This window comes from Caretta caretta, chromosome 3 (genome assembly GCF_965140235.1).
Source record: "Caretta caretta isolate rCarCar2 chromosome 3, rCarCar1.hap1, whole genome shotgun sequence".
In the NCBI taxonomy this organism is placed as follows: domain Eukaryota; kingdom Metazoa; phylum Chordata; order Testudines; family Cheloniidae; genus Caretta; species Caretta caretta.
The window spans coordinates 85,967,795-85,979,807 of record NC_134208.1 but is presented as its reverse complement, the minus strand read 5'-3'; the positions used below and the strand labels follow the sequence as shown (position 1 = coordinate 85,979,807).

The 12,013-nt window shown below is 42.4% G+C and overlaps 1 protein-coding gene across 1 annotated transcript in view; it reads right to left on the bottom strand.

Moving 5' to 3' along the window:
* AMD1 (adenosylmethionine decarboxylase 1) overlaps positions 1–11,784 on the bottom strand; it is a 48,753-nt gene extending 36,969 nt beyond the window's left edge. The window contains exon 1 of the mRNA XM_048844814.2: positions 11,327–11,784. Coding sequence (XP_048700771.1) covers positions 11,327–11,457 — 131 coding nt within the window. The 5' untranslated portion in view covers positions 11,458–11,784. The remainder of the gene's footprint in view (positions 1–11,326) is intronic.
* Positions 11,785–12,013: the final 229 nt, after the last annotated feature.

The window sequence follows — 12,013 nt, the reverse complement described above, 5'->3', positions numbered from 1 at the left end:
TTAATTAAAAACTAGAATGATAAAATTAACAGGGCACACATTAAAAGCTGGCAAATAGCTCTCAAAATGTAGTTGTAAATGGGGAATCAGCATTTAGAGGGTGTTTTAGAGGGGTCCCACTGGGATGAGTACTTGGTCCTATGCTATTTAACATTTTTAGAAGTGACCTGGAAGAAAACCAAAATCCTTGAAAGTTTGCAGATGACAAATATTAGGGGAGTGGTAAAATAAGGAAAGAAGACAGGTCACTGATACAGAGCAAGCCAGATTGCTTGGCCTCAAGCAAACTATGTTTTAATATGGCTAAATATATACACATCTAGGAACAAAGAATGTAGTCCATATTTAAACGATGGAGGACTGTATCCTGGGAAGCAGTGACTCAGAAAAACATTTAGGGGTCATGGAGAAGGATGAGCCGAACATGAGTTCCCAATGAGAGACTGTTGCCAAAAGGGCTAATGTAATCCTTGAATCCATGAGCAGAGGAATCTCAAAGAGCAGAGAGATTATTTTACCTCTATATTTGGTACTGGTGCGACCACTGCTGAACACTGTATCCAGTTCTGGTGTCCATAATTCAGGGAGGATGTTGATAATTTGGAGACAGTTCAGAGAAGAGGCATGAGGATGATTAAAGGATCAGAAAACATGCCATAGATTGAGCTCCTTGCATCTATCACTATATCTTAAAGAGAAGATTAAGGGGTAACTTGGTTACAGTCTAAAAGTACCTACATGGAGAACAAATATTTGATAATGGGCTCTTCCACCTAGCAAAGATAACACAATTCAATGACTGGAAGTTGAAGCTAGACAAATTCAGACTGGAAATAAAGCACTGATTTTAACAGTGAGAATAATTAACCATTGGAACAATTTACCAAGGGTCATGGTAGATTCTCCATCTCCAGATGTTTTTCTAAGATATGCTCTAGAAATTATTTTGGGAACGGTTCTATGGCCTGGATTGTACAGGAGATCAGACTATATGACCACAATGGTCCATTCTAGCCTTGATATCTATGAAACAGTCTTGTATTTGGGCACGATTGGTATTTTCACTGATTGTGCCTAAGCAACACAGCAGCCTTGTGACTAGGGTCAAGTCTATTATACCACAAACTTGTCACTCAATTCACCAGAAAGCTTTGGCAGCAAAGCAATGCCAGCAGAACGGACAACGGTACTTGATAAGGCTTTGAAGTTTACAACTTTCACCAGGTAAATGCATGCCTCTACTTTAAGAAAGGAAATAGGCACTCAGCAGCAGCTCATCTTCCACACTGGTATTTTCTGACTTTCACAAGGCAAAGTTCTGAATGGTGCGTTTAAGCTCAAAGAACCAAGGATTTTTCCTTGCTGAATATAGATCAGCCCTTGCAGAACACTTATCAGTGAAGTGCTACTTTATTCTGAAAGTTTATCTGCAGAGGCAGAATATGGCATGGGTTCTTAACCTATGATTACAAACAGGTGTTTGAGTTGTGACCACCAAGCCATTTTTGTATTGCTAATTGGAAAGGAGGGGGAGTCCCAGTATGGCAAAGGTTCAGAATGACTGCTCTAAGGGCTTGCATATGCCAGAGACTTTTGCACAAATGAAACTATAGCTACACCAATATAACCCCCCCCACCACTACTATACTGAATCAGCATAAAAGTGATTTGCACCAATACAGATCAATTTGGAGGTAAGAGACTGCTGTAGGTTGCTTTTTATTTACATTATTGTAACATTTATAGTAGGAGACTACAATGTGCAGAAGTCTCTGGTGTAGACAAACCCTATGATGAATCATCTTCAGAAGACAAGTTTAAGACAAGGTTTCGCATACAGCTTCATTCAACTTCAAGTTAATCAAACAACTAGGCAACTGATTTTTGCTGACCCTAAGGTAGCAACTTAAAATGGATTTCACTCTATGTCACACTCTGCCACAAGACTGTTTATTACAGGACACTCAATTACCAGATCACTTATATAAAGATGTCCCTGACCATCCAGAACTATGTTTTAACTAGTTCACTAGCAGATTAAGCATGGTTCACTGGGAGAATTCATACAGCAATGACCAGGGCAGTCAGGCTGTACTGCTTTGCATTATTGCCTGTCAGATGATTATGCTCAGCAATCGGAAAGCAGGAACATGGAGGCTGGCTAAATGAACAGGGTCAGCAGTCTGATAATAGGGACATTCCTATCCAGACATTTAAAATCCAAGGTGAAATCCTGTAATGCAGATCAGATATCTACTGAATAGGTAGTTATGCAACTATTTTCTAGAATAATGCACCATTTACAATTGTATTTTTCAATGTGTAAAAGCTAAAGGGACATCAACTTAGAAATATCTGTCAGATGTTTTCCTACTTGATTAAGAGTAATGCATAGAGTTTTTTTAATGCAGCAACAGGCAAGATATTTTTAATTTGAAAAAAGGGAAACTCAAAAATTGTCAGGAGGTTTAAGAAGCCCAGAACACGAAGCTACTTTTAACTTAATTTTAAGCTGACTAGATTTCAAATTGCATGTCCCTTTGGATTGTTTGTTCTATATTTTAACCAATGTTTAAAAGTCAGCTTAATCTTTTAAATACTTTTTAGTTTTTTCCTGAACATGAAGTCTTCTTAGTTGATGCACCAACTCGGCTGTGTGAAAAAGTGACTTATTTTTCTTTGAGTCAAACAAATGTCTGAGTAACATCTGAATGATGGATTTAAAAATAGTAAGAATCCAGATTTTCTTCAGACTTTTGAAAGAAAAGTTTGCATGGAAGCAACATTTTCATCTTAAGTTGCTAAACAATTTGAATAAATGCTATTTTAAGAATGCTCTGTTGTAGCCTGTAAATGCATATTGCTACTATAAAAGCTAGTTTGAATAGGAACAATATTACAAACAGACCAATCATAGTTAAATACAAACAGTACTTAAGATTCTACCTGTACTAGGTAGTATGAACCTGTGCATAATGTACTTAGTGTCTTATTGCTTCCACTATGGGTTACTAATAACCTTAAAATTTACCAGTGGTGTCGGATTTTTATTTTAAACCCGCAAATATTAACTGTTAGGGCCCATTCTGGAATTCCCACTCATGTGAGTGGTCTATTTATGCACAGGTAGTTCAACTGAAGTCAAAGGGACAACTTTCATGAGTGTTATCACATTCAGACCTTAATTGCCCAGAAGAAACAACATACCTACAACAAAACAGGATCCGTGTAGTTGTTCCCCTATTTCATACACAATTTGATGACAGGGTGGACTGATTTAAAAATCAAAATTATTTAAATTACCAATTTTAATCATGATTTCAAACAGCAAGCAAGAAACCTTGATTTAAATAAATTTTAGTTATTTTACACATTTTATTCAGTTATTTTTCTAAAGAAAGGTTGATTCTCCCTGGTTGGTAACCTTTAAAACGGGTTTATCTACAACTAAATACATCCTTTACACTAAACTTGACATCTTGCTAACCAGGAGGATGCACTATATCTACACATGTATTAGACAACTATATAGCTTAATTTACATTTATTCAGATTCTTAATTTTTACCTTTTTATTCAATGAGAAAATGGTGAATGACTTACTAGATACATTATTTGTGATTTGTAAAAAAATTTGGATGGAAATTCAAATGTGATTAAAAATGCACAAAAACAGCATTTGCTTTAAAGAAAACTACCTTAAATGTGGTGGATACATTTAAAAGTTTATCAAAACATGTTTTGCCTTTAAAACTGAAGTATTATTCAACTTATTGCTTCTGGTCACCATGTTCTCCAAGATTTTACAACTAGCACATATCATCCCCTCAAACCCTGTTTTTATTCCTAGATTGGAAAATAAAAACAAACCTTCAAGCTTTATAACTCAAATGATTTCTCAACTCTGAATGAACTAGTAATTGAACCAAACTGAATAAACTGAAGAGAAAATATTCCCTGCACACCTTCAGAAGAGGCAGCTACTCTGCTGTCAAAAGCAGGTTCAGCATTTAAACTCCGCTTCCAGGTGCTTAGCCAACAACTTCCATCAGCAGTTCAGTGGTATAAATTTAAAACGTCAGCTACAACATGTACTGCTTAATCATTTAAATTAAATACAAAAATAAATCATAGTAAGTTTAAGCCTGAATCAACTGCCAATTTCAAATTAAATTTGAAATAGTTTATATTTTTAATTTAAATAAAAAAATTCTTTTTTTTAAAAAATCCACCATGTTTGGTGTAAACAGTGCTGTTTTTAGCCATTACAGATTTCAGGTTCAAACTGTTTCATATACTGATTCAGAACTTAATTTCTCCTATTACTGAAGCTATGTAAATTGATACCATTTATGTTTGCCTGGTAGTTCAAAGTCCATACTTTATATTCCTTACACATTACCAGAATTTAAGTTGAGGCTACATCTGTAGAGAGTACAAGAGCATTCTAAAGCCAACAATTTAAACCTAGAAGCAAAGATTCACTCAATTTCTCAAATTGAAAAAAGTCCATCCAAAACATTAAATGGCAGCTAAGTAATTGCTTGCTTTAAGTAGGTTCATATCCATGTATGCAATGCAACTCTAGATAAAATAGTTTAATTGGCATAAACAGAACTGTCACCACTAAGACTATAGTTACAATTTCTTTTGGTATGGTCTGCTTTTTAATTTTTATTTCTATGGTAACTATACAGCTTTTAAACGGCATATAACACATTTCAAAGGTCTTGGTGGTCAGAGAGCTGACCAGTCATATCATGCTAGCTATTCCTTATTTCAGTTGCTAAACTGCTCTAACATATAGCTGAAAACACAAGCTTTCCTAATACTATTTTTCCATATATGCAGTTATTGTCGTTACCACAGGGATATGGTGCTATTTTGAATGTGAAGGGAGGTGGACCATCCGAAGGTAAATATGGTCCACACCGACATTTCCACCTAGTCCAGTGCTCTCAAACTCAAATGACCACGAGGGCCACATGAGAACTAGTACATTGGCCCGAGGACCGCATCACTGACCCCCCGCTCCGCCCCCACTCCTTCTATGAGGCCCTGCCCCACCTCTTCCCAGCTCCCATTCCAACCCCTTCCCCGAAATGCCCACCCCCAACTCCACCCCACCCCCGCCCCTAGAGGGTGCAGGAGGGGTGCTGGGTATGACAGGGGATTGAGGTGCAGGAGGGGGAGCAGGGCATCTGGGTGCAGGACGGGTGTGGGGTGCAGCAGGGGATCGGGGCTGCCCTGCCCCCTGTGCTGCTCCAGGAAGCGGCCGGAACCTGGGGGGGCCCACAGGGGTCTGTGTGTTGCCCTGGCCACGCCTTCAGGCACCGCCCCCCACAGCTCCCATTGGCTGGGAACCGCTGTATTTTAGAGCAGGGCAAGCAGGCTAGAGCCGCTCTAGGTAAACGCTGGGGGGGGGGGGGGGGCGTGGGGAGCTGGTGGGCTGCGTGTTTGAGACCCCTGATCTAGTCAGACTGCCAGCATTCATGACATGAGAAAAAAAGTAAACTTTTCTCAAGCACTCTTTAAAGGAAATGGACTTAATCTTTAGCAAAGCTCTGTGAGAATTCTAAAGATGAAGCACAAAGTTATGTAGGAAGCAAACTGTATTTATTGTACTTTATACACGTGTGAAGATTTTGTACACCTCCCAGTAATCTGACAGTTCCATTTTTAGTTTCAAACCAAGTGGTGAAGACCACCACAGAATTTTAAAGCAGGCTTAAAAGTGTAGTATCACCAATGGAAAAGATCTTTCTGCAGAGAATGGGCTGAATGCCCCAGAGTTATCTTAACTTTTATGACTGCTGCCTATTTTTGTCTTGCAGGGACCATCAGAGCATGAAGGGGCCAGTTTACAGTTAATTGTAAGCATATTATAAAGAAATGTTTTTTTAGTTATTTACTTCCAATTAACTAAAAAAATTATATTTAACTATGATTTTAATAGAAGAGCAATGCTAACTTGTGAATATAGATGTTTGCAGAGAGAGTCTGATATAAGCATTTCAGAAATTTGTATTGCTTTCACCAATTTAGTTCACATGTGAAGATTTACTTTAAAAGAAATAATTATAATGGTATTACAATTAAATGCTCAGTGATCTAAATATTAAGTATAATTATGTATATAGATTTCTTCCATGAGGAAATTTTTATTTCACTTCTTTACATGATCTTGTTTGTCAAAGAGAAACTGCTACATATTTGGGACATGCCAACACAAACGTAAGTATAAGGAATTTTCAATTGGAAAAAACAGTATGCAGTACCGTTCAACATAAGATTTTAACTTATTTTCTTCAGAATCTCATGGTAATTAAGACCCATAAATCAAACCACAGAAGTTCTTAAATCTTTGATTAAATTTTAAAAAGCGAGAAGATTGACTGGCTGTTCAAAATACAGTTAGTAGCTATGATTTCATAAGTAAAAGCGAGCTTTAATAGGCTCTGAATAATTCCTTGAAAAGCAATGAACCACATTTAGAAATGACTTCCCAAAGTTATATGCATGAACATTAACTGCAGAAAGATATGAAATAAACCTCTTAAAAATTATTCTGGATCTCTGGGTTTCTCTGGATTTCAAGGCAGGTAGGAACAGTGTCTCCAGCCTCTTTGCCAGAAGCTGGGAATGGGCAACTGGCGGATGGATCACTTGATTACCTGTTCTGTTCATTTCCTCTGGGGCACCTGGCATTGGCCACTGTCAGAAGACAGGATACTGGCCCAGATGCTCCTTTGGTCTGACCCAGTAGGGCCATTCTTATGTTCCTGTCTTTACTACTCTAGAGTTATGGAGAAAAACAAAGAGTATAGAATGTACTTAAATAGACTGCCGAGCAGGGTGGATAAAAATCACTGATTTTTTTTTAAAAAATCAGTTTTTTATTTAAATTGGATTTTGAGGGAAAAATCCATCTAAAGATCGTATTAACTAAGATGCATTATAGCACAAAGATATCATGGAACAGAGATTATAAATTCTAATTCTATAGCAAGAGAATACATTCATGTAATGTTTAAGAAAAGTTTTCCAAATGAGTTCCAATAGTTCATGGATTAGGGACCCAATCTTATGGAGTTCCAGGGGCTTCTGTATAGATTTAGGTTATTCTTCCTATCTACCCAACAGGACTCAGTGCTCAGTCTAGAACAGTAATACTCAAAGTGGTGGTCCGCGGACCGGTGCCAGTCCGTGAGCCATCGGCTGCCGGTCTGCGCGCACATTGGAAAAAAAACTTGCCGGTCCCCCACATCAGATAGCTTGAGCAGCACTGGTCTAGAAGATACCATCGGAGATGCTTAGTTTTGCCGTTCTGAAACTGTGGATTTGTGTCTCCAGAGATAACATGCTTGTTAACAGCGAAAATGTTTTTAAATAAATAAATACACAGAGGTGAGAAATAACAGACCTCAACCCTATTGTCCCTCTGCAAATTTGTGTAGAGTCAATCCCTTACCTCTCTCAAAGTGCAAAGTTTCAAAAAGTTCAATGAATAGACAATTGTTGGGGGCGGAATAGATCTGGACAAGGAGAAGACTACCGGAGATAAATGTGAGAAAGGAAGCACAGGCAGTAGAAACAAAAGTGAAACTGTTTGAGCAGCATATTCCTGAAGTCTTGAAGTCTTTCTGAGTGTAGCCTTCATTGCTTTGAAATCTACCATACCATTCTCTCACTAGAAGGGAAAACCTATAATGGCAGCAGGCCATAAAAGAGACCAGGTTTGGGAACAAGAACCATTCAAGAAACATATGTTTGCGGATGATGTTTTAAAAAAAGTCACACTGGTGGAAGTCACTTAACCACTTGGATTCAGAGACTGCTGAAGTGATCATCTCACTTTTAACAGCAATAGCGTCTTCTGCCAGTGGGAAGAGAATATTTTCTTCCTTTGGACTAATTCATTCCAAATTGAGAAATTGTTTGGGACCTGAAAGAGCAGGAAAGCTTGTTTTTCTTTTCCAGATTATGAACAGGAAAATGAAGGTGAAGACAACTGAGTTAGCTGCAAAGCCAATATTTTAAGTTTTTCACGTTGACCTGGCTGACAGTCAATTTAATTTTTTTATATTTCATTTAACTATTTTAGTTAAAAATAATTTTAATAAAAACAAACCTGATTAAAAAAACTTGATTGTTTAATTCAAAAATTCATATGCTTGTTTTGTTAAAATATATGTTTGCTGTTGAAGGAAAAAAATTCAGAATACATCATGGTTTTAGTTAAACACAACAATTTATATGTCTGTTTGGCAATGTTCTCCTAATACAGCATGGCAAGAAAATCCTCCAAATATTAATGATTAACCTGTTGAATTGGAGATATTTATGAAGTCATTGGGAGGTGAACTATCTGCTTTAATTACCTTTGGTAAATGAAATAACCAAACAATCATTCATTTTCTGATATAGCTGTAAAACTAATATGAAAAATTTTCAAAATAAATCACTTGAAAAATGTATAGTGTGTACCTGCTAAAAATGAAGCCTACATCCGAGTAGTGAAAAATATGTATTAAGGTGATGATAACCAACAAGAATGCACTTTTATGTAGAAATCCATGATTAAACAGAGTCTTTCTGACTAGCGATTTAAATCATGATTTAAATCAAATCCACCCTTTTGCAGGGTGGCTATTGAACAGACAAGGGAAGAAGTCAGCATAAGTTCCCTCTCCATTTGATTCAATTGAAGAAAATAAACCATACAAATAAGTGTGCCTAGCTTCTTGAAGTGTAAATTTTAGGGCTTTATCTCCATACTTCTAGAACTATAGTTTGGCAAACAAGACCTTCTCTAAATACAACTTGCACAGGTTTAACTAGTTTTACTGTTCTTTTTTAAGTATGAGCTTTTCCAAGGCACAAAGAGCACTTAGGTGCCCACCTCCCATTGAAAGCCAGTACCTTCGCATGCCCCAAATGGAGTATGAGGAACAGGACACAGAATAGACCAGGTAGACCAGAGTACTCAGGGGGTCTGTGACTCCATGGTTCAGTTGTTATAGTACTTGAGTTTGCACTTGTTACTTGGTGAAACCTAAATATAGAACTCTCAACCAATTTGGTGTTTTTGCCCTGCTTCTTGACAGGCTGTCCTGTGGTTGGCACTCTGACCCATGAGCTACTCCAAAGAGCTTGACAGTATGTTTTCCAAATCAGAAGCTTTTCTCCACATAGGATGCTAGCCTGGATACAATCAATCCGATTCTTCCGGTAACCAGTTCTACCACCCTCTGAACATGTGTCAGAGTAACAGCCATGTTAGTCTGTATTTGCAAAAAGAAAAGGAGTACTTGTGGATCCCTCTGAACATGGGATGCCTTTCCTGAGCTGATCTGCAATGCCTCATGTGATTCAAATTATTAAGACCTACTTCTACTGCAATAATCTGCAAGAAATTTGCCAATAATTACTAGACAAAAAGGAAGTTAGGAGATAGCTTCCTACATACAAAAGCCCTGGAACTAAAGTGTGTCAGTCATCATCCTGACCACTCTGCTTTGTATGTTGTATCTCCCTTTTCCCTTTCAGACAGTAAATACCTCAGAACAGGAACAGTTTACAGTACTCAACGTATTTTGTGCCACTACTGAAATATAAACAAACAACTTGGGTACATTAAGAGACCTGGTGCACATTAGCACTACTTCTCTCACAAGTGTCCATTTGCCTGAACTACTAAACAGTATGTAAACTACTTATCAGCTTTTTTCCATGCTCTTTCTACAGTACTAAAAGCATGTAAACATACTTAGAAATTAGTGATGAAAAATACATATCTACAACAAAGATTCACAACTGTAATTTCCTTCTGACCTCCAGCATCTGAACACATCACTTCAATGGCAGATCCTTCTGCTAACCACCTTTACAGTCCAAGCACTCAAAGGGAGTACAGATGTTTAACTCTTGGCAGACACCCCTCCCTAGGCAACACAACACTGTCTGGTGAGACAACCTAGAGTAGCAGAAACCTCATGTGTGTCATGCCCAACACTGTTTAATCAAAGACCTGTGCCCCAGCAGGTTTGTCTTAGATACTGCACTGACAAAACAGAGCAGTCACAGCTCAGAGAGCTGTCCCTACCACGTAAAGCAGAATAGTTTCAAGCACGTGCACTGGAGAGACCCAGCCCTCTCCTTCCCCCCCCCCCGCGCATGAGTGGGATGGAAGAAGCGCCAGCACATTCCTAAAATGCCCATTGGGTGACAGACCCAGACCCAAACCTCATTGGCTTGAATTTGTCAATGGCATAGGAGAGGCAGCCCGACTGGGGGGAGGGGGGGGCGGAGAAGAGGGGAAGGCTGAGCCAGGAAACTCACGTGTAATCGTGGTTCCAGCCACACTTCAGCACTGTGAGGGGGCTACTCCCTATCACCTGCCAGGCTGCCCCACCGCGCCACAACCACAGACAGGGGAACCCCACAGATTAATATCTCCTGCGGGGGAGGGAGGTTGTTATCTGAACCCGCTCTACGCATTACAGAGAGTTGGGGCTGCTGTGATAGCCACCACGAGGGAACCCCCAGCCCTGCCTCCACAGCAGAGAAAGACGACACGCTCGCTCCTTCCCTACTGCAGGCTCCGTGGGCGGGGGAAAGTAGTGAATACCCACTCTTGGGAAGGTCTGGACACAGGTGACAGCCCACGCCGGTCTACGGGCAGCTCACCCCTTTCTCCTCACTCCGGTCGCTTGGCAGCAGGGGACCCCGCCATAAAGGCGGCTCCCTCCTGGGTTTCGTTATCAGGGGAAGGGCCAGGCGCTAACCGAATCCCTGACTCAAGCCGCAGGGTGCGCACGAGGCGGCGGCCCCTGCAGCTGTGGCCCCTCCGCGTGCGCGGGGCCGCGGGCAGCACTGCGACACTTGCCCCCGCGGCTCCCCTGGCCCGTCACCACATGTTGCCAGCAGGGCCTTACGGGCTCCACGCGGTGGAGGCGGGTGTCATGGCTCCTGCGCAGAGCCCGGTCACTGACTAGCACCTTCGCCGGGCCCGGGCGCGCTCTTCTGCAGCCAGCGGGGACCGCGCCGCGGGCGGGCTGTGAGCGAGGCGCTGCCCGGGGCCCCTGGAAGGCGGGGGAAGGTCACACTCGGCGTGAGGCCGGAGCGGGCAAGGTCAGGCCGGCACCCCGGGCACGCACAGGCCGCGCCTCAGGCCGGGGACGGTTAACGCTCCCCGCCCTCCCCGGAGCCTCACCCGGGAAAGCGCCAGGCGCGCCCCTCCCCCCAGCCCAACCGCACCCCAAAGCGGCTCGCGGCGCCCACCGGCGACAGCCCGGCTCCCCTCCGCCCGCCCCCAGCGCGCCAACCTGGGGATGGTGCGGAGATCGCCGGACCCCTTGCTCTGGTGCGGCTCCTGCGGCGAGGGCTGCTCCCGGGCGAACCACACCTCCAGCAGCTTCTCGGTCCCTTCGAAGAAGTGTGCACCGTTCTCCTCCATTGCGCGACAACTCGGCAACCAACAACCACAGAAATTAACCCCAGCCCGGCGGCCGCCCCGGCGGCTGCTGCACGGGCCGCGCCGCCGCCGGGTCCCCGGCCGCGAGTCACCTTCCAGGGGATAACGTTATGTGACCCTTCAACAAAACCAACAACAGTGAAACCGCCTGGGTGCGCGGCGGCTGCGGCGTGAGCGCGGGGGTTACAGTCCGGGCGGGCGGGCGCGGGGCAGGCGAGGCGGTTCGGTTCCTTGTATTCCGTATGTTCCCCTGTTGCAGAGAAGAGCGTAGAGCGAGCGCTAGCTAATGTCGCCGGCCATACTGTGTAAGCGAGGGGGCGCCGCGCACGCAGCCGCCTTTATACCAGCACAGGTAACAGGGAACTAGCCGCCGAGCGCGCCCATTGGACACGCGCCTCTCGGCCCCGCACTCTCCCAGCCCCCATTGGACACCGCACCTGCCTGTCAACCGCCTCGGCCTGTTCGACTCCGCCCTCAACAGCCGCCCGCCCAGCGAGAGCTGGGTGAGCGAGATCGACATGGGGAAAGCAGGAGTATG